At 33.0% G+C, this 23,018-nt stretch overlaps 1 protein-coding gene and 2 pseudogenes across 13 annotated transcripts in view; 1 reads left to right on the forward strand and 2 right to left on the reverse strand.

Annotated features, from left to right (window-relative positions):
• Positions 1 to 23,018, reverse strand: part of VPS54 (VPS54 subunit of GARP complex) — an 88,070-nt gene that overhangs the window by 9,070 nt on the left and 55,982 nt on the right. For 12 of the 13 annotated variants that reach the window (XM_016159819.2, XM_016159817.2, XM_016159818.2 and 9 more), the window contains 9 exons: positions 20,146 to 20,486; positions 15,471 to 15,600; positions 14,698 to 14,879; positions 13,993 to 14,105; positions 10,154 to 10,217; positions 7,453 to 7,558; positions 6,264 to 6,351; positions 5,606 to 5,727; positions 5,419 to 5,499 (listed from right to left, as the gene is read on the reverse strand). In XM_016159819.2, the coding sequence (XP_016015305.2) occupies positions 5,419 to 5,499; positions 5,606 to 5,727; positions 6,264 to 6,351; positions 7,453 to 7,558; positions 10,154 to 10,217; positions 13,993 to 14,105; positions 14,698 to 14,879; positions 15,471 to 15,600; positions 20,146 to 20,486 (1,227 nt within the window). Of the gene's footprint in view, positions 1 to 5,418; positions 5,500 to 5,605; positions 5,728 to 6,263; positions 6,352 to 6,882; positions 6,984 to 7,452; positions 7,559 to 10,153; positions 10,218 to 13,992; positions 14,106 to 14,697; positions 14,880 to 15,470; positions 15,601 to 20,145; positions 20,487 to 23,018 lie in introns of all 13 variants that reach the window. The other variant, XR_001598814.2, reaches the window with a different exon arrangement.
• Positions 3,764 to 3,882, reverse strand: LOC118605626 (annotated as a pseudogene).
• Positions 12,347 to 12,465, forward strand: LOC118605653 (annotated as a pseudogene).

The following is a 23,018-nucleotide window of genomic DNA, read 5'->3' on the forward strand; positions in this document are numbered from 1 at the left end:
TGAGTTATACATAAATATCTTAGGCTAAGACCAGAAACATGAACAATAAAAGAAAAAATGATAAACTAAAGTTCATCAAAATTAAAAACTGTTCTCTGTAAGACACTGTTAAGAAAATGAAAATATAGGCCACGGACGGGCAGAAAATACTTACAGAACTCATATTTGATAAAGGATTTGTATCCAGGGTAATAAGAAGAAGATAAAAACCACAATTTTTTAAAATGAGCAAAAAATTTGAACAACATTACCAAAGGAAAATATGGATGGCAAACTAACACATGAAAAGATGTTCATCATATTGGATGTTACATAAAGTAAAACCACAAGTGAGCTACCACTTCATACAGACCTATTAGAGGACTAACATTAAAAAACAGACATTAGAAAATGCTGCTGAAGATGAAGAGCACCTAGAACTCTTATACATCACAAGAAGAAAGACAAAATGATACAGTCACTTTGGAAAATAATCTGGCAATTCTTTATAAAGTTATCGTAAGTTTTACATTTCTATACAACCATCAATCTATTCCACGGTATTTACATAAAAGAAATGAAAACACATGCCCACACAAAGATGTGCATATGAATGTTTGTAGCAGCATTATTCGTAACAGCCAGCCAAAAACTGGAGACAACCCAAAGGCTTATCAATTGATAAATGGATAAACAAATAGTGGTACACCCAAACAATGGATACTACTCCATAATAAAAAGGAACAAGCCACTGTTAATACATGCTATGACATCTATGAATTTTAAAAAGATTATGGTAAATGAAGGAATATGGGACAACAGACTGTATTCTGTATAATTTCATTTATAAGACATTCTGGAAAGGGCATAACTATAGGAATGAAAATCAGATAAGTGGCTGTCAAAGTTTGGGGATGTGGGAAGAGGACTGACTGCAAAAGTATCCAAGGGAATGTTTAATAGTGATGGAACTGTTCTATATACATTTGTTAAAATCAAACTATATACTTTGAAAGAGTGAATTTTACTGAATGTAATTTATACCTCCATAAGAATGACTTAAATTGCTTAGCTTCCCACTGGTAAAGTTATTCACTCTCTTTCCAAAATATCTCCCACTCCTCAGTTCACCTACCCTAATCATTAGGTAAATGGCATGCTTACCTTTGTTATTATTAACAACAATAGCAAAAGGATTAGCAGTTAACATTTACTGGAACTTGCTATAGTCAGACACAATAAAAGAAAAGCACTTCACATATACTATCTCATTCATACGCACTACAACTCTGAGACTCTAATAGAATCCCCATTTAGAGAGCAGAAACTGAGGCATAATTAGAAACTGAGGCATAAGGAGATTAATAATTTGCCCAAGGTCTTTCAATGGCCAATATGTGGCAAACATGTAATCTGAATTTAGGTCTACCTGACTCTAAAACCCTGACAATAAACTTCTTTCTTATGATTCCTACCAACATGTTTGCTCAAGCTGTTACCTCAGAGTTCCTCTACATCTAAATTTTATTTGCCTTAATCATATCTATCTTTAAAAGCATGCCTCATCCATTAAGCTTTCCCAGATCTCTCTCCATAGCTGGTAACCGTCTCTTCAAAAGCATTAAGAAAACCAATAGCAGTTAATCAATTTCTTACCTCTGACACTTGACATACTCTACCTCCTGTTATAATTATTGATATACTTTTCCTACTAGAAAAACATCTAAAAACATTTACTATTTGAAGACAAAGCAGTAGGCTACTTCCCCCTTGTGTATCCCTGTTACCTAACACAATTTAACTTACAGAATGAATGAATAAATGGTGGCTAGGACATTAGTCAAGCCAGTTATACAATTCGACGTTAATGTTTCATTCTATCCAAGGAATGGCAACCTTACTAGCTTCTTTGAATTGACCTATATTATATTATTGTGTTATCTTTTATTTCTTGTTAAATTTTCAGATAAGAAAATGAAAAGCTAAAAACTGAGAGACTAAGGCAAACCAACCACTGCTTATTATTTTGGTATGAATTAAAAACAGAGCCAAACTCCTAGGCAACCCATTTAAAGAAGAAAAAAAAAAAAAAAAAGCAAATAGGGCAGTGAGTAGCAAAGAGATACTTCTTAATAAGGGAAGAACACAATATGTCAGGATAACAGGGAAAATCATCATGGGGAAGGTACCAGAGAATATACTAAGTTGCTATAGTCTAGGCACATTCTTGAAAAAACAAAATATGATGAGGGGGTGTGTATGAAGTTTATAAAAGACTTAAGAGACATAATAACTAAATGCAATATGTTGACCATATAGATGTCTTTGTTTAAACAAGTTATTGTAATAGGACATTTGGGGACAATGGTAAGTTTCAAATAGAAATAGGTATTAGATGATATTAAGGAATTATTGTTAATTTTGTTAGGTGTGATATGGTAGATTACATACACACAAGTCCTTAGTTTTTAGAAATATATACTTAAGTATTTAGAGATAAAATACCAGAATACCTCAAATTTTTAAAATATTTTAGCAAAAAAAATGTTAATGACTTAAATATATGTGACAAAGAATGAGAAGCTCATTAAATAATCTTTACTTTTCTTTGAAATAAATAATGAGTTGTCATAGGAAAAAGTCTAGCTACAGTCCCAATTCTTGTTCAAAAACTCTAGATGACCAAAATGATGGAATAAAGTCAAGGTTTTAAGAGAATTGGCACATTTTTGGTTGTGCTTCATTATATTCCACAGCTTATTACTATTTAACATTTTACTATTTATCATTTACCTTACTCTACATTGTTGGTGTTTATAGTCCTGTACCTTATTAGAAGGTAAACTTCTTGAAGGTAGTCACAATGCATTATTTATTGACTTTTGATATACAGAAGAATGTCATGAATCAAAAAGGAAACTGGTAGAATAGAACTGCTTTGGAATTTAGCTTGCACTTGGCAATTAAAGAAAATAGAGAATTTCTACACAATAATTTCCTCCATACAAAACTAGAAACTAATTTAACAGGCATAACATAATATAGGTATGTATCCAAATAACTATAAATTCCTTAACCTTCTTAATAATAATAATAATAATAATAATAAAAATCTTAAGCTTCTTAAAAGAGATGCATAAAAACATCTGTTATCTAGAAACTACACCAGAGGTTCTTAAAGTGTGGTTGGGGGACACTTGAGAGTCAGAGACTCTTTCAAGGCATCTATAAGGTAAAAACCATTTTCATAATAACGCTAAGATGTTATCTTTTCAATTCTCATTCTTTCATAATTGAATAATGAATATTTTTAGATGACTTGTGATGATGGTATTCTCAAGGCTCAGGAAATGTGTGTATTCTTGTATTTTAAATTTTTCTTAGTTTTAATTTCTAATATAGTATGTACTGATAGGTACAATTTGCATAAACAAAAGTTCTTCGGTGTCCTCGATTATTTTTAAGAGTATAAAGGGGTCCTGTGACCAAAACATTTGAAAGTTATTATTTTATTTCCATTATTGGTGATTACTCTTTCTAAAAAATAATAACTTAACTCAGCAACGTACAAAGAACTAATACTAATACACAATTGTTAATGATCTTCCCGTTCACTGGATGGCAAATTAAAAAGTATGGGCAACTACTGATGTTTTTCAGGATTGGTTTTACAAATGTTTTGCCATAGAAGCTGAAAATTATATGAAGGAAAAATGTCTGTCTTTTAAAATATTTATACTTTTAGATAATACACCTGGTCATCCACATATTTTTTTTTTTTTAATGCCTACAGCACCTGGTAGTCCTAGATGGTCTCCCATCCAAGTACTAACGAGACCCAACCCTGCTTAGCTTCCGAGATCTGACAAGATTGAGCACATTCAGGGTGGCACGGCCATAGACATTCATCCACACAATTTCAAACATCCAAATATGAAAATTGTGTATATTTGTCACCAAATACAACTTCCTTTAGATCCAACCTTTAGATCAAGGCATTATTTCCACCTTTAAGATTAATTATATTAAATGGAGTTTTAATGATATTTTTAATAAACTTAAAAATAATGAATCACTTATAGAAGCCTGGAATAAATACACACTTTTAAGCTGTATCAAGAATATTGTTTTAGCTTTGAGTGATATAAAGCCATCAACTTTAAATGCAAGCTGGAAAGCAATATGGCCAGAAGTGGTTATACCAGGGAATAAGGTTCCGATAATGAAGAAGGATTAACTGTCATTATTAATTTATTAAATAAATTTCAAGAAGAAGGCTCTGACAATTTGAATGTGAATGATATTAACAAATTACTGGTTGATAACAAATTAACTGATGATGAAATAATTCACTTAATATCTGAAGCCTATGCTGCCAATGAACATGGCAGTGACTTTGAACCAGTTTCATTCACTGCAGCAAATATTTACAAAGCTCTTCAAGTGGCCAAAAAACTGGAAACTGCAATTTTAGATGTTGATCCAAACATCTAACGAGACTTAAAATTTCAAAAAGATTTTAAAAATGTTGCAGTGAATATCTTAGAATTTATGAAAACTTAGCAAAAGATGGGGTTGGAAAAAGATCATCAAAAAACATAAACATAAATAGTGAAATCAAAGCAGTACATCCAAATATTTCAAGCGATAAAGATGGTGACCTTGTGCCAATTAAAAAGAGAGGTCGATTGCTTTAGATTATAGTACAGAAACCAACAGCAAACAAAATTTTGGTTTTTCTGAATTTTCATTATCATTTTTTTGCGTGAAAATATGTGAAATAAGTATTTTTATGACTTATGTTGGCCTATTTCTTGGGTATTTTTTGTACTTGTGGACTCTTTTTATGCAGTTTCCTTCCATATTAAAAAAAAAAAAAGATGCATAGAACAGATAATCCACAGAAATTGAGAGACAGGTGCACTTTTTTCTCTATCTTGATCTTTGTTCTCTCAATTCTGTTCCTCGAAAAGTCTTTAAGACTAAAATCTGTTTTGAAGAGGGTACATATTTGTCAATGCAACTAATATAAAATAAATATAAAATATAAAATCCTATAAAATAGGATATCTATTATCCTTGGAATCTTCCTGTCTTTCCCTGGGGCAGCAATCCCCAACCTTTCTGGCCTCAGGCACCAGTGCTCCAATGAGAATATAATGCCTGATAATATGAGGCAATAATGCCAGCACTGGGGAGCAGTTGCAAATACAGATGAAGCTTCCCTTACTCGCCAGCCGCTCATCTCTTGCTGTACAGCCCAGTTTGGTCTGTAGCCCAGGGGTTGGGGACCCCTGCTGTAGGGATGCATATCAATTATTTGGGAATCTGAAGATTTTACTGAGTTTTTTATAAACCCTGAAGAATTTAATTTGTTAGACAACTATGAAAAGTCACAATGCTTTTAAGCAAAGCCTAATAATTCCTATAAATCATTACCTTAGATAACAGCTTGTCGAATAAGCTATCCATTATCGCTACAAGCTTAGCTGATATTTCAGCTATGTGGTCATGGTAGTCCTGTAATGAGAAATAACATATTTTAAAGCCCTTAGGTACATTTTAAAAATTCTTAATCAAGGAATTAAATTTATGCAAATTCAGTAGAGAATATATGGAAAAGTACCTTAGTGATATGATCAAAATGCCTAAGCATGCTATATTGCTTAGGCTGCAGTCGAGCTTCAAAATGAGCCCGGATTACAGGAATGTAGTGTACGATTAACTGCAAACAGCGTGAAGAAAGAGCTGAAGATCCAGGTGGTAGACATATCATGGAGAAACAAAAAAGGATATTAGTTGACTTTAAGGACATAAATTAAGTAAAAAATGTCAGTTAATTTGATACAGACCCCAGCTCATTTCGTAACTGAAGAACAAAGTGGCAAAAAGCAATATGTTTCATTTTGTTCAAGAAAATTATTCGATACTGAATAATGTAATGAAAATGCTGATTTTCCAAATGTACTCAAGTTGTATTTATGGCACGAGGAAGCTAATGACACAACTAATTCTCTTCTGACATTCAGATACCTTTCACCCACAGTACTCCATACATATTACATCTTACATTTTCCACAGTGGTACAACTTTCAAATAACTTATACTTGTTAGAGTAAAAATTCCTCATAACATTCCCTCAGAAATTAGTTTTTCTATTATGGTAATACATAAAAGAGTGAAATAGCTTTTGGTTAGAATCACAAAAACATCAGGTATACAAAAACACGAGTACACTGACATCATAACACTTCATCATGTGAATTAAATTCAAGAATTCATACCCAAATTTTTTGTAGTTATTGTTTTTAGTCCAACAACTTGCAGTGCACCAGCTCCAAGAACTAACTGGCAACTTCTTGAATTGAAGTACTAACAAAGGAAGGAGAAAAAAAAAATCCAACAATTTACTAAAAACTATTTTTTGTATGCAGGCAATGTGTTAACAGTTCTAAAAATACATTCCTCTTTCCTCTTATTTGAGGATCAGATGAATTTTCTACTGGAGCAATTAGGGTCTACTTATGTAATGAAAAAAAGGGTGTATGTGTGTTCCTAAATAACATATATTTACAGTCTGGTAGGAAAAAAGTTGAGAAATTCTAAAAATCAGTTGTTTAGAAACTAATTTTGCATTCACAAAACTGTTCAGTCTTTTCTCCAGTCAGTCTTACTGGACAGTCCTATTTTTAAAAGGATAACAAAATCTTTCCGGACTGAAACATGTCAATTCAATTGGGGAACAGAATTAATTGATGGATTACAAATATTTTTAAAAAATGAAACCTTCTCTTTATGTTAGCAGTTAAAAATATCTGTTAATATGAAATGGCTAAATAAAATTATCACATTTTTATTTTACATCAATGGTTCTGAAAGAATGATTTAAGAAAAATCTCTAACCTTAGTGAGATGAATTTTGTAAAGTTCAGTGAATTCCTTCCATGCACATTTGAAACCAGTCCAGGTTTTTTGACCTAAGTGGCCTCAGTCATGTTCAGCACCTAACGAACAAATCATCTCCTGTCTCCAATGTCATTAACAACTCTATGGGTGTAATGAGGAATCACTAAATGCAGAGTGAGAAGGAAGAAGGCAGCCTTCTTCTAGTAATATGTGATTTGACCACAAGCAAATGTCACAAAATTAATGCCTTAAAGATAATTTAATCTTGAAATGTCTTTGAGTTGGAGAATTAGTCACAACCTAAAGCAGCAGTCCCCAACCTTTCTGGCATCAGGGAGCAGTAATCCTATGACAATCTAATGCCTGATGATCTGAGATAGAGCTGAGGCCCAGGAGAGCAGCTGCATATACAGATGAAGCTTTGCTCCCTCAACTGCCGCTTACCTCCTATTGTACAGCCCAGTTCCTGACAGGCCATTGATTGGATATTGGTCTGCGGCCCGGGGTTTGGGGACCCCTGCCCTAGAGAATTACTTACTTCTTCCAACTTTGTAAAATCATACCCACCTTCAATAAATCTGACAGACGAGTAAGCATGTCAGTAGTAATAGAAGGGATATTATCCACACACTGGCAATATTCAAGGATAATTCTTATCAACAGCAATACAGTTCTATAAGAAAAGAAAGATGAGTCACTAGGCATTCAAAATAAGAAAAATCAAACTAAATTGGTATATAAAAATCAACACTGATCTTGGTAACTGCTAAATTATGTGTTTTACCTACAAGGGCAGCAGAATGAAAACTAAGGGGAGACAAGAGAGACTCCTAGGGTGCAAAATTAAGGAGGCACTCAATTTCAAGGTCATTCAATTGCAGGGTCAGCACTTATATGACTCTGAAGATAAGTACCTACTTAAGTTTTGTGCTGTGAGCACACAGCTCTCTGTGTGGCATCCATATTGAGTTTCTTTTATAAAGTAGGTATATCTCATTCCTTGACCAACTAAGAAACACTAAAAAAACCCTATCTAGTGTTTCTGATTACGTAGTAGGTTCTCAATCATAACTGCTGAATGAAGGGAACCTAGTACAGATTTGCTTAGGTGAAAAAGATGGGAATAATACCTACTTCACAACCATGTTTAGAGAATACCATGAGATTTATTAATAATAACACTAATAATAAGCAATGACATTACATGGCTTCTAAGAACAATGTATCTCCTAAGAAGTTTATTGGTAAGTCATGTGGATGAAAAAAAGGTGTTCTGTGGAAAGTAACCCCACAGGGTGATCTGATCATAAATTCCTAACTAGACAGGTCATAGTGGCTAGTCATGCCACAGGCATATAACTTTTTAGTAAAAGGTTTATCTTTGTCTTATATCTGTTCATTGTTTCTGTGCATCTAGGTTAACACACCTTTGAAATAAGCCTAACCACCCTCAAGAGAGCACATAATCTTGTTAACTATCCTTTAATCCAATCCCTGACTTGCTTTTCCCCATCTCTATGTAATCTTCCTGATGTTTCCTCTAATTTCAAATGCATAAAAGAAGCTGGAAAACTGTTATTCTCTGGAGCATTTGCAACCTTGCTCCCCAGAATGTTGTCAGTTTTGCTCAAATAAACTCTTACAAAAATTTTCTACAGGTTTGGACATTTCTTACGTTGACGGTCACAAAAAGTTTTACGAAGATGAGAAAGTCATCAGCTCATTAGTAAGACATATCACAAATTGAAAAGAGAACTACTGAAGTTAAATAAGGGGATATTAAGGGGGAAAGAGGCATTCATTTAGGATATGTATGTTCAATGAGATGCTGAGAAATGAGTGATCCACGTAAAATAATGTTTTATAAAAGTCTGAAGGATATTAGGAAGTAGAAATTTAAGAAAGATAGTGTCTAGCCTTTATATGGAAGGGATGAGATTACAGAGAGACTGAAAAAAGCATTGCCCTAACACAAACAGAAAAGAACTGCACTGGAGAAAATAATTGAAAGTGTTAGACTACAACGAGGTACTTTTGAGTTTGTGGTAATAGAGACTAAGAAAAAGGATCAATTCTATACATATTTTTTGACTACTTATTGAGCGCCAAGAAAAATTAAAATGGTAAGACATGATTCCTTCCTTTGAGGAATTCAGAGTCTAACCACGGAGATGTATACATAAATAAATAATTCTAATATACTGTGAAAAGTGCCATGATATGGGCAAGTAGAGTCACAAGGAGAAAATCATCCATTCTCCCTGGAAGGGATGTCCATTTCAAAAAAAAAAAAACACAAAAACAAAAAACAAACAAACAAAAATACTTATACACTGTCAAGAAACGAAGAATAGTGAAAAAGAATTTTAGTCTAGATATTGGGAGATAGATCTTGATTTTAATTATGACTTTATTTGGGTCATTTATTATTAACCATTTAATCCTCTAAGTTTCAATTCTGCTAACAGTTGAAAGAGAACAATAATCCCTGAAATGTCTATTTCACGACATGATCAAATGATATCATATATATGAAAACACTTAATGCATGAAGTGCTGTTAAATAATATGCATATATTTTAATTACTCGTTTAATAAAAGGCATATAGTACTAGATGCACCACACTGGAATTGATATTTTTCTTAATTAACTTGATTTTAAAATACTGAATTGGTAAAAGAGGAAAAGATCTAGTGACAAATAACGACAATGAAAACAACTACCAACTTCATATTAGGTGCTAAATGCTTTATATAAATTACATTTCATTTCTTCAGTAATTCTAAGTATAGCACTATTTTCCACATTTTGTTCTACAGATAAGAGAACTAAGGCAAACCGAATAACCTGCCCAAGTCACAAAGAGTACAGAGACCCTGGGATTCAAACCTAGGCAGTCTCGCTCCAGAGCCCATAGCTTCAACTATTATGTTATATATTATACACTAAAAAAAAGCTGCACAAAAAATAAAGAGCTTGAGATACTAATAATATCATGGAGACATATAACACCCTTGAACCGTGTAACTCTAGATTTCTTCTTATATTGAAAAATCAACAACCCCCTTTTTGTTGAGCCAGTGTATTCCCTAATGGATACAGAACACTACAAAATATAGAAAATAAAAATGAATCTGTAAAATTACCTTTAAATTCTTTGTAGGGTTTTAAATTGTTAACTCCAAATTTCCAAGTCACATCAAGGGGAAATGAGAAAACCTGTTTTAGATCATTGATTCGGCTATTAAAGAAAAATGTGTCACTCACCCAACAACAGCATATTGTTGTCCCTCGACAATAAGAACTTCGGCTGGTCTCCTTTCTTCTGTAGCTAGGGAGAAAAAAAATAAATGAGGCATAGGTACAAAATGAAACAAAATATTGCAAAAAAAATTTAAATAAGGAAAATGAAGAAGATAGTTCCTATTTAGGGCCTGAAACTGTCTAATTTCTGAAAATAAATATTGACTTCTTAGGAAGTGATTTGGCACAGAGTGTATAAAGTATATTGGGTTTGAAATCTGAGAGATTTGAATTTGAGTTCCAGTACTGCCAATTAATTAACTTCTTTGAGTCTCATTATCTGTATCTATTAAACATAGATAACAATATCTATTTTTCAGGATTATTGTTAATGATATAAAGATAATGATTACAACTGTCTATCCTCTAGGTCTGGCACATGGTAAATAATCAGCAAGTTGTAAAGAAAAAAATGTTATTAGTTTGGAAAGGCAGAACTAACAATTCAACTTGTCTTTATTATAATTCTTAAAACACAAGTTAATTCCTATATTCAATGGAGAGATTATATATTTAATTTTCAAGATTTTAATCCAGAAGTTACTTTATTTTCAGCATGTGATATTTCCTATCATTATAAAACAAAATTCAGCATGCTGAGACCAAAAGAAAGGTGGACTGGATTATTGTCCTCAATTAGCCAAATTAATTAGATTACCATGGGGCCGTCATCATGCTTCCCTAAGCTTTAAGACCTCTATGGGCTCTAAGACATTTGTGAATGAAAAAGGGGCTATGTACAAGTTCAGTGACTAAAAGTAACCTCACAGGGTGATCTGATCATAAAATCCTAATCAGGAAGGTCATGGTAGGTGGTCATGCCTCAGGCCTACAACTTCCCAAGTAAAAAGTTAACTTTGCCTTAGGCAAGCCCAGTCCATTGTTTTTGTACATCTAGGTTAACAGACCTCTGAATTGCCTCTTTTTCAGACCTCTTATAAGCATAACCACCCTCAAGACAACACATAATCTTAACTACCTTGTACCTTGCTTTCTCCTACATGTACTCCACCTTACATTCCCTCTTTAATTCCAAATGTGTAAAAAGAACTGCAAAACTGTCATTTACCTAAAGCACTTGAGATCTTGCTTCTCAGCATATGTCCTCAATTTGGCTCAACTAAACTTATAACAATTCTCTACAGATTAGGACATTCTTGTCAACACATTAAATGTCTATTTCATTTCTTTCAAGCAAAGAAATTCAGTGTGATGTAATTTCTAATCAAAATTTACTCTGTATGCCAAATTAAATTTTTTGAGGACAGGGGCTGTGTCTTAACCAATTCTCTACATTGCAGAGAAGTAGCATAGCATACAGTTAAGAAAAAGGGCCCTAAAGTCAGTCTGCCTGAATCTGGATTCCAGCTCTACCATTTCCTAGCTATGTAATCTTAGGCAAGTTGTAACCTTAGGCAAGTTGCTTAACCTCTTTGGGCCTCAGTTCTCATATTTGTGAAATGGGAATATTAACGATGTCTAGCTCACGGACCTATAAATGAGATAATGTAAAGTGATTAGAACAAACTGTTTAGCATGAAGTAAGCACTCAATATTAACTGTTATCCATTAAGCTTCATTTTCTCCCATCCCTAGCCAAGTAGGTAGTAACTCAATAAATGGATGGTTTGATGAATAATAACCAAGAATCCTCAACTTCGTAAGAAATAGTAAAATATTATGGACTTCAAATAGCATATACTTTCTTTTCTCTCAGAGGAAAAAAGAAAAAAAGACTGAGACAGAAGCAGGGTATGTGGAGAAACCTCCCACTGTCTGTATCCTCCGACAAGGAAATAAAAATAAATAGTTCACTTTGCAGGAAAAATACACAGTTAAATCAATCACTGTATATCATTTTAATTAAAAAATTATTATGTTTAATTAAAAAAGCATGACAGTGATTACAAGACTGTTTATGGACAGAAAGCATGTCAGTCATCTAGTATGGCATCTCACACAATGGAAAGTTAATTAAATGTAGCTTGAAACAGTATATGAGTGATAAATCTTATAATTTTAAACCTGTTTCAGTGTTTTATTTTTCTTTCAGTTTTTGCTACTTGAATGCTTTTGCTTTGCTAATATCGTACAGTTAATTTAAAAAATTGTGACTACCCTCCAATACTGTTATCTACTAAAAATGGTCACTAGACAGTCTACAGCCATGCCACCCTGAATATGCCCAATCTTGTCTGATCTCGGAAGCTAAGCAGAGTCGGGCCTTGTTAGTACTTGGATGGGAGACCACCTAGGAATACCAGGTGTAATAAACAAACAAACAAACAAACTTAAAAAAAAGGTCACTAGACATTAGAAATTTACTTAATTCTCTCAATTCCTCTAACATATGTGAATTAATCTACTTTACACCTGTCTTTAAGTCCTCTTGTCACAGTGGTAGAAGAGATAGCCTTTCTCGTGAATTCTATTTTTGATTACACGGACCTGCCCCACACTGTCACTCTTATCCTAAATTAACCTTCTTCCTGTTCTTGTTAAACATGAAAATATAATTCAGCTTCTAATGTAAAACTCCTCCCAACTCCCTGAGTGGATTCAGGTAACAATCTCAAATTTCTCTCATGTCTCTAGCTGCCACTTTGTAACTCACTTTCCCTTCACAGCCAAACTTGCTGGAAAAGTAGGCTGTGCTTGTCCATCCTTCCTCACCTTTCTAGTTACTTAGCCCTGAACTACAATCTGACTCTGTCACTCTATTGAATTACTAAGGTTGCAAATGATCTCCTACATGTCTAACTGGTAATCACTGTATTTTACTCAGTCTATTTCTTAAGTAGAAATTGCATTTTGTACAAATATGAAGTATATGACTTAAAAATATTTCAATGTAAAAATATTAAAATTTCATTAAATGCATAAAATTTGAAAATGCAACTGCCTCCTCCTTTAAAAATATTCAAGGACTTCAAAGTTTCAAATCTGAATTTATAGGATAAGTTGTATATAAATTTACATTATTATTACATGACAATTCCATTTTAACTTGTATTCAAAAATATTTTTTGTATTGTGAATCTTTCATATGAATTCATTGTGAATCTTTCATACGAAATCCAACTGGTATTTGATATCAATGACAAATCTCTTCTTGAAGCTCAAATTTTTTCATTTCTGTGTTCTGGATATCTTCCTACCTTGCCCTTTCTTAGTCTCCTTTATAGTTCTCTTTTTCTATGGTTCTTAACGTCTGGTTTTCTTTTTTATCATACTATATCTTGCTAATATATTGTGTCTAATATGTGCTTGCTAATGCATATTTTTTATTAGACTTTGCCCTTTTCAAGTACAACAACTGCTATCTCTGTCCCAATATCTGACACATAGATGATTACTAGTGTTCAACGAATGAATACATGTTTCTAAACAATATGATACAGTGGTTCTGAACATAGCTATGAAATTATAAAAAGCTGGTTTCAAATCTCAGGTTATCACATTTGTACAAAATTCCTCAACCCTTGAAAGCCTCATGCTTTCTCGCTTCTTCACTGTTAAACAAGGTAACAATAGTTTCTTTGTCATAGATTGTTGAGAGGATTGTTGGAGTGACGCATATAAAGCACTTGGCCCAGTGTCTGGCATGTGACTAACACTCAATAAATATCTGAAACTATTGTTATAAATTACCATGGATACTTTTCCAGTCAACTACTTACTAAGTTGGGAGAATTAGTTCTAGGCTTTAAAGAGGTATTGTCAATTAAAGAAATAATAAGCATTCCTACAAAAAGAACAAACAATATAAAACTGTAAGAGAGTGTGTGAAAAAATACACATACCTCCTGATTTTTTTTCAGGTAAAGCAATCTTTCCATCTGATATAGAATCAACGAGATCCTGAAATTCTGCAGGAACGTCAGCTTGCTTCCAGCGCTCATTGTCTAAGAGGAGGCTATTCGAAAGTAAAATTAAAGGAAGATTAATAATATTTCAATGCCATCTTCCTTGCTTGAAAAGAAAAAGAAGTGCTGAGTGAAGTACATAAGACTTTTGTTATGTCTTTTAATAATAATAAAGACTACACGTATCTTAGTTAAATTCAAGTAGAACTCAAGCAATTCAAGGCACTGGTTTTTAAACAGTAATGGCTATTAGCTATTGTGAGTACATAAAAATTAAAAGTGCTGAACACTTTAATAAATTGAAATCATTCATAAATAGTATGAATACTTTCAGAAAATAGTTTTCTTTTTATATCTCTTGGCCTAACCAAGAAGAGTCTTGAAACATAATCAACTTCACTTTGAGTGGGAAAGGAAAAGCAATCTACTAAAGATCTTCCTGATAGATACTTTAATGGAAATCAACATTCTAACTCCACTTTGGAAAGCCAAGAAACGTGATTTTAATTCTACGATCTTCCTTTAAAAAAAAATTTGTCAAAGTTATGTTTGGCAAATCAATTGTTTCTTCTTTTAAGTATAATTGTGTTTTGTAAAGAAGTGGGAAAAAATTTAAGAACAGAATGGACATGGCAATACTACCTGAGTTTGGTTTTTCTTTCTTCATGAAACCTGTTTACAAATTTATTAGCTTGGCTCTGAAGTGCTCCAAGTAATGACATGCTTTTTCTTCCACAGATCTGTTCAGTGTCTAAAATGAATGTTTCCATTAATCTAGAAAGTGTTATAAATTCCGTGGAATTGAGCTTCTCAAGAAAACCATCCTAAATTTTAAAGATAACATAAAAATCATGACAGTCAGTATAACACTAACTCATTTTAACAAATGTTATTATATTATTTTTATGATATATAATTATGTTAATTCATAAAAATTTCTTTAAAATCATTTTGAATGAAATTTTCCTATAGTTTAGTCCCAGAAGTTGAACATAAAAAGTTTAAGATGTCCAAATTTTATTCTGACCTCTTTATAATACAGATCAAATAAATTCAGGTCATTCTGTAAAAACTTTACAATACTGGAGTTCAACTAATTTTATAAATACATTGTTTGGCTAGTTATACACATACATATAACAGCATTAATTTCAAATTAATTATTAAGGTATTATATTTCAAAATAACTCTTTTAATCATTTATTTGAAATGAATACTTGAATAAGTTTTCCTATTTCTTTTACCTGAATTATTTTAATATCTCCCTTATAAACCACACCAGTACTGTTAACCTTATTAAGTGTTAAAAATATAATATGCATTATACAGAGGGATATAGGCAAGGATATGAATCCAGATCTCTGAAATAATTACACTATGTATAAAATAGCTAAAGCTTTATGAAAACAACTAACCTTTGCTCTCGACATAAGAAATTTGACAGCTCGATCATGGCATATATCTGAGGCACTATACACTAACTCCTGGATAGTATTTGCCAGCTTTCCTAGCTCTAAGTCAGTTAATTTCATGTCTTCGTTCACCCTGTAAATGATAAAAAGAGATTATGTCAGGAAAAGTTGTAAACACATTGTTCTACATAAGTGGTGTACCAGTAAAAAACAAAAAGCTGTAAATTCACATTTGAGGAAAAATTCTGTGATATCTCAAATACATTTTTTTGTGGTGAAGCCTCACTTAAACAAGCTCAGGTAATACAAATATATTTTAGCTTAATCTTATATAAGGATAATTTTTTCTTTCTGCTGCAGTGTTTTTAATATTTAGTTCAGACTCTGGTTGGAAATGCTACAAAAACTATAGCAAAAAAATTTTGTTAGGTATAAGGTGGTAGCTGTGGTAGGTTGTACATAGGTGTTTTGGATGACACAGTAGGAGGAGGAAGAAGGAAGGAATGTTATTTCATGACCAATGGGCCATTTTTTAGTTACAATTATGAATGACTGTTAACTAACATTCAGTTTAATTGAACGTTATCTGAGCATTTACTATGTTTAAGTGCTTGGCACTAGAGGGGATAATAATAATACATCACTGCCCTCAAGAAACTTATAGTTGAATAGGAGTATGTATAAGATGTAATGCATTTTTTTTCCAGTTTTGAAAAAGAAATGTAATTAAAACTTTCAGTTTTTATGCATTTTCCCCCTGGAGCATATATAAAAATCACTGATTCCATGCCAACAATTCATTTTAGTGTTAATATGAAAAAGTTAAGTGCCTTAGCATCATTTTTCTCCCTTCTGGTTGAATTAAAATAATTTTCAAAGACATTACAAAGAGGCTCTGAAATATATTAATTAGAGGCAAACCACTATTCTAACTGGCGTAAGGTATTAAAGTTATTTCTGGCTACCCTTCAAAATGATAATATCACTAAATTTACTAATACTTTAAAATAATAGACGGATTAATATTCTTAAAGTACTCTCAGAAACAGTAATTTGTTCGGTTCTCACACTTTCAGACAGGTAGATAAGTATTTACTTTACAGAGGAAAACACTGAATCTTTGAAAGTTTAACTGACCTATCTAAGGTTATAAGATTAAGATAGTGTGGGATTAGAATCCAGAATTAGTCTAATTTTATTTCTCATCTACTAAGCTCCCTTTACTCCAACATTTACTTCTACGTAGACAGCCCAGTGCTATTACAAGACCGGCTCCCACAAAACTGTGCTTAAATTTCAAAGTTTAAATTTATTATTAAAATAAAATTTTATTTTCTAAAGGATGCCTAAAATTTATCCCCATGTAACAGGATGAGTAAAAATTTGGAACGCTAGGAAATATTCTGCCAATTCACAAAGATATAAACAGAAAATAGCAAATAAAAACTAATGTCTTTTAAAAAGCAGGGTGACAATTCAAAAAGCTGGGAATTTTTTTTAAAAATCATTTATCTGTAATTCTGCTTTCTAAAAAGATTTTTAATTTTTAGGTCTAATTGGACCTTTTTCATGTTATTGAGGAAAAAACCTCATGAATGTTTCTGGGTATACACACAAATGAATTGAAAGCAGGACCTCAAAGAGATATTTGCACACCCATGTTCAAAATAACCAAGATACAGAAACAACCCAAGAGTCTGCTGACAGATGAATAGATAAATAAAATGTGGTCTATACATACAATAGAATATTATTCAATCTTAAATTAGAAGGAAATTCTGACACATGCTACCACATGGTTGAACCTTGAAAACATTATGCTAAGTGAAATAAGCCAGACACTAGAGGACAAATACTGTACGATTCCACTTGTATGAGATACCTGGAGTAGTCCAAGTATCATGGGGATAGAAAGTAAAAGAGCAGTTGCCAGGAGATGGGTGAAGGAAGAATGGGGAGTTGTCAGTTTTGCTTTCACGAGATGAAAAAATTCTAGAGATTGGTTGCACAATGATGTGAATGTATTTACCACTACTGGATTGTATACTTAGAAATAGTTAAGATGGTAAATTTTATGTGTTTTTCCCAACAATTTAAAATAAATCGTTTTTTTTAAAAACTCGACAAAACTTTCTAATCTTTTCATTATTTTTCCTTTCCCATTTCCTGCTTGGGAAATTATTCACTCTTTTGTGCCCATATCAGAATTGCAATAAACTTACAAAACTGTATTATTTTGACAATGTTAAGAAAATGGGGAAAATCTACCACTAACAAGGATAAAATACCAGACATCATTTTGCAAGTGCTATAGCCATGACACAATTATATACTGCAATAACACCAGATACAAAGGGGTGGCTCCATAGTGTAGTGGTTAGCACATCTGCTTTACATGCAAGAGGTCCTGGGTTCATGCCCCCGGTGGAGCCATGGACCATTCCCCGGGTATGCCAGGGCTCCCAAGTGTGCTGGGGGTGGTAGCCCCCTGATGTGTGCCATGAGCATGTGGAAGGAGATGACAGCCTTCAGAGATCCAGTTCTTAAAAGGAAACAGCAACATCTATAGGTCAGGGATGGAAATAGGGAGTGGGAGGAATTAAAGAGGGGGGATAAAAAAACTGATACGAGAATAGCTAGAGCCCTTGTAAAAATCAACTAGTCAGAGTTGCACTTATAAATATACTCAATTAATTTATTGCCCCTTTAAGCTGGGTAATTACCAGACATACATGTGCCTATGAAACATAGGAGGAACCATCTATAGAAACTGTTATCATGTTGTGGGAGCATTTAATTGGAGAAAGCTAGAGAAGCTTCAAAATCTAAAGTAAGGTGGTAAGGGAGAGCTATAAACTATGAGACCACATGTGATTCAAAGGAATCTCAAATAGTATGGCAGGGTGTTAGTTACCTTGTAATATCTTATCTCTTTTTTGCCACAGTAATAGTTTTAGCTGGCAAGTAGTCAACAAGCTAAAGGTTATTTCTTTAGCCTCCCTTACAGCTAGTTATAGCCATATGATAATATTCTGACCACCAAAATGTGGATGGAAATAATGAGTGCAAATTCTGGATTGTGCTCTTCAAAAAATAAATAAAATAAAATATAAACAAATCTATGTGCAGGCAACAAAGAACTAACAAATCTAAAATCTAAATGGATTTGTAGCAGACCAAGAATTATCAAGTCGGTCTTGGAAGAAAGGTAGGAGAAATTATTCTACCACATATTGAGTCTAATTAACAAGATATAGTAACTAACACAATTTTACTTAATGATACTGGTACAAAGACAGACAAATGAACAAAACAGTCTAGAAACAGACTCACACATATATGAACATTCGATTTAAAGCAAGAGTGGCACTACAGAACAGTGAGTAAAAATCTTTTCAACAAATGCTGTGAAATCAGAAAGATTTCTATATGTGGAAAAAAGAAAACCACCTCATATATACATAAAAATCAATTCCGGGTGGATTGCTAATCTAAATGTAAAAGGGATAGCAACAAAACTTCTAGAAGATAACATAAGAAAACATAAGAAAATACCATCAAGGCCTTAGGGTAAGGAAATATTTCTTAATAGGATACAAAAATAACTCAAACCATAAAGGAAAAGGATGAATCATAGAATTGTATTAAAATTAAAAACTTTGGTTCACCAAGGACCCCAATAAGAGAATGAAAAGTCAACCCACAGAGTGGCAGAAGATATATGTAATACACAACTGACAAAAGGCGAGTGTTGAGACTACATAAAGAACTCCCATAAATCAATAAGAAATAAAAGACAAACACAGAAATAGGCAAAGGCCATGAAAGACACTTCATAAAAGAGGCTAATGAATATATGAAAAGTGTTCTTACCGATCATCAGAGAAATAAAGTCAAAGCAACTAAACCTGCGACATACTCATCAGAATGGCTAACATGTAAAATGACTAACAATAAGAAGAGTGAATGAAGATGTAGTGACAGGAACTCTTCCTCATTGCTGATGAGAGTGTAAATGAGTATAATCACTTTGGGAAATTGTTACTAGCTAAACTGACCATTCACATACCTTATTCATTCCTAGGTATATATTCAACAGAAATGTTTATAACATATGCACCAAAAAGCAGCTATAAAAATGTTCACAACAACTAAAATAGAAAACAACCCAAATTTCATCACCAGTAGAAAGAATACACTGTGGTGTAGTCAGAAAGTAGAATCTTTGTACACAAATAAAAATAAACTATTGTTATATGCAAGAACTTAGAAAAATACCATGAAATGCTGAATGAAAGAAATTAGAGACAAAAGAACATGGTTCCATGTGTACAAAGTTTAAAAACCAGAAAACGAATAGTCTGGGTGGGAATTGGTGGAATGAAGGTATAGTGGCAAGAGGGGCTTCTAGAGAGCTGACGATGTTCTATTTCCTACTCTGGGTGGTGACTGTACCAATGTATTCATTCACCTTGCAGTAATTAACTGAGCTGAACACTTACAATTGAAATCTGTCAATTGTAACAGCTATGGACCTTCTACCCCTGAACAGTTAGATGAAACATAATTCTATATTGTTTAAGCTATAGGGATTTTCACATCTCTTTTAGTATCTTATTGAAACCATTAATAAGATGACTGAAAGTCTTGTTAAGTTGGCAGCAATTACCATACTCACATAATATCAACACCTCCTGGAGTAGCAGATGATGATGTCTGCTCTTTGCTGGATGAAGAATCAGTAGTACATTCTGGTTCAGATACTGAATCACTGCTGCAGGGCTCACTATTTGGAGATGCATTTCTTTGAGAGGTAGTGTCAATTGCTATAGGTGTTAGTTCACTCTCACTGAATGCATCACTTATAAACATGCCTTCATGGATTAAATAAGCCACCTCTGTGTCGAGTGAATTATCTTTTGCAGCATTCTTCTGTTGTGAAATCTCCTCCAATTCTCTAGTTCTTTGGTTTTTATCAAGAACTGAGAGAACAACACTGTGAATGATATTTAATGTTGCCTACAAGAAAAAAGGACACATTTTCAAATGATTTAAAATATCCTACACCTGAAGTTCCCCAAAGTGAATTCTGTGCATGTACTTTTGAGCATCTTATACGTGAGTCAAGGTCATGCATATCAGAATTTCTACCATTCTTTTATGACACAGTAAAGGTGATCTATGAAAAAAATTGTTCAAGAGAAACAGGTTCCCTAAAGCTTAGAAATAGAGTTCTGTATTTTAATTGATTTTTTAAATGGAAATCTCCCTAAATGTATTACTGCATTTCTCTAATATAGGTTACACTAAACATAATTTCCCTGTCAGAGAATCATATTCATTGATGTGCTTGCTTAAAATTAAAAAATCCATATTCCTTATATGCCTACTCTTATATCCACCTCTCTCTCATTTTACCTTTTTTTCTCACTGATTCACTACCCTGCAGACATTCTGGTTCTCTTTCTATTCTTGTAAATTCCACTGCTCTCTTCTCAGTGCCTTTGTTATTTCCTCTGCCTGGAATGCTCTTTGCCTTGATCTTTGCTTATGTGTTTCCTTCTCATCACTCAGGTTCTTGTACAAATGCCACTTTCTCAAAGAAACCTTCTCTGACTCTTCTCCTAGCAACTTTATCCCATTACCCAGTTTTTAAAAAATAAATTATCTTTTTAACTTCTTAATTCTAGGTCTCCTACTAGAATGTTAGCTCTATCCTAATGATGAGAATAATGCATGTAGGAGGTACATAAAAAAGATTGAAAGCTAGGTGAATTAAGAGTAAATTTATGTATATTAATAATCTTTATGGACTATTAAGAATAAGGGGTTATTTGCCTACTTTAACATTCATGGTTGTGCTCTCATAGTTTGTTGCCACCTTCTCAAAACCCTTGATTTCTTTTTCAGGATCCACATGGTTCTAGGGAAGCAGACTTCAACTTCAGGTCTCCAAAAACAGTATAAGGGTTTAAGCTAGTGCAATCAGAAGATGAAACCCCTAGGCCTGAGCTTAGAGCTAAAGAAGATACATAGACACCATACTGAGAGAAATGTAGAGAAACAAAGCCAATGCTTAATAACATCATCAACCTCTCTATGAAGCACCTAAAAGGCTGACCGACTTCTGGATATTTTTCAGTTATATAAGCTAATAAATCTTTTTAATTGTTTAGGACATTCTGACTTATGTTTCCTATTATTTGGAAATAAAAACACTCTAAATGATATAACAGCCAATATAGTATACAGCAGATGTTCTGTGTCTTCAAGGTCTATACTAACAAAGTGTCTATGGATACTGCATTTTTCTTCTCCATCGATTGGTAACTTTCTCTTGCTCCTTGCTACACTCCACCATTAATGCTTTTAATCTCCACTACTGTCTTAATCTTTGATGTGCTTATTTCCCCATCTTTATTTTGCCTTTCTCTTATCTTTCCATCTTGCTGATTTTCTTAACTTTTTCTTAATAGAAAGTCTATAATGTGGACATGGGGTGGACATGATCCTTCCCTTCCCACACCTATTCTGCCCCTCCTCCACAGAAATAGAGCCATGCAAAACTGAGTTCACCTTCCAGCTTCAGGTGTCAGTTCTGAAGAGCCTACTTGGTATACCTGTAATCTCTTTGCCATATTAGTTCAAAGATGAGAAGACAATCCTGATCCAAATCAATCTGTGCATGGCAATTCCTGACCACAGTGATTATGTATGTGACCTAAATTGGTCCCATTGATTAAAGCTAAGGACTTTCATTTGATGACTAGAGAAAAAAAAAAATCTTATTCTAGGCAGTATAGTATATATATGTGGAAGACCTGGAACTGTCATAGCAATTTTAATAATTAGATTAGTCTGAAGATAAAACCAACAAAGAGGATAGTAGACATGAATTAAAACTAAGAAATTAAGCTAGAAAACCAAGACCACACCATGTCTGATGACTAAACTCATTTTGAGATTAAGTTACCTGAGTAAGTATATTTATTTTAGTTTTAAAATAAGTTTGATTTGCATACTGCGCTTCTTTTGACAATATCTTAGCTAATACAATAATACATTTTTCCATATACAGTGTATCAGGTATTCTCTTAGGAACTCTTCTTTACTGTTTTCACCAGACCTAGAGTTTTAAAAGTTTGCCAATAATTTTTTTCCAGGTCTAGAGCCATTCTTGCTTAAGGATGCAAGAATATTTTATAATATATAATAGATTCAACAGTAGGTAAAATATTTACTTTCTGAACTTATCTATTACAGCAGTTCATAGTCAAATTCATGTTTCAGAAAGACCAGAACAACTAAACCAAATAAAATTCTCCAATCTTGAGAATACTGAATGAAATACTTTGGTAATCATATTGGGAAGTCTCTAAAATGACAGACCAGGATTATTTGTCCACATACTAAAATGAAAACTTAAAAGCTAGAAATTCCCTGAAAAAAATATAAGCTGCTTTTAAGGATTATTTTCTTTTTTAGCTATAGAAATCAGCCTACTCTATAGGGTATTGTCAACAAACAAGAATTTTAATAAAAATTCAAAAT

Source organism: Rousettus aegyptiacus, unplaced genomic scaffold (assembly GCF_014176215.1).
Source record: "Rousettus aegyptiacus isolate mRouAeg1 unplaced genomic scaffold, mRouAeg1.p scaffold_m13_p_7, whole genome shotgun sequence".
Lineage (NCBI taxonomy): Eukaryota > Metazoa > Chordata > Mammalia > Chiroptera > Pteropodidae > Rousettus > Rousettus aegyptiacus.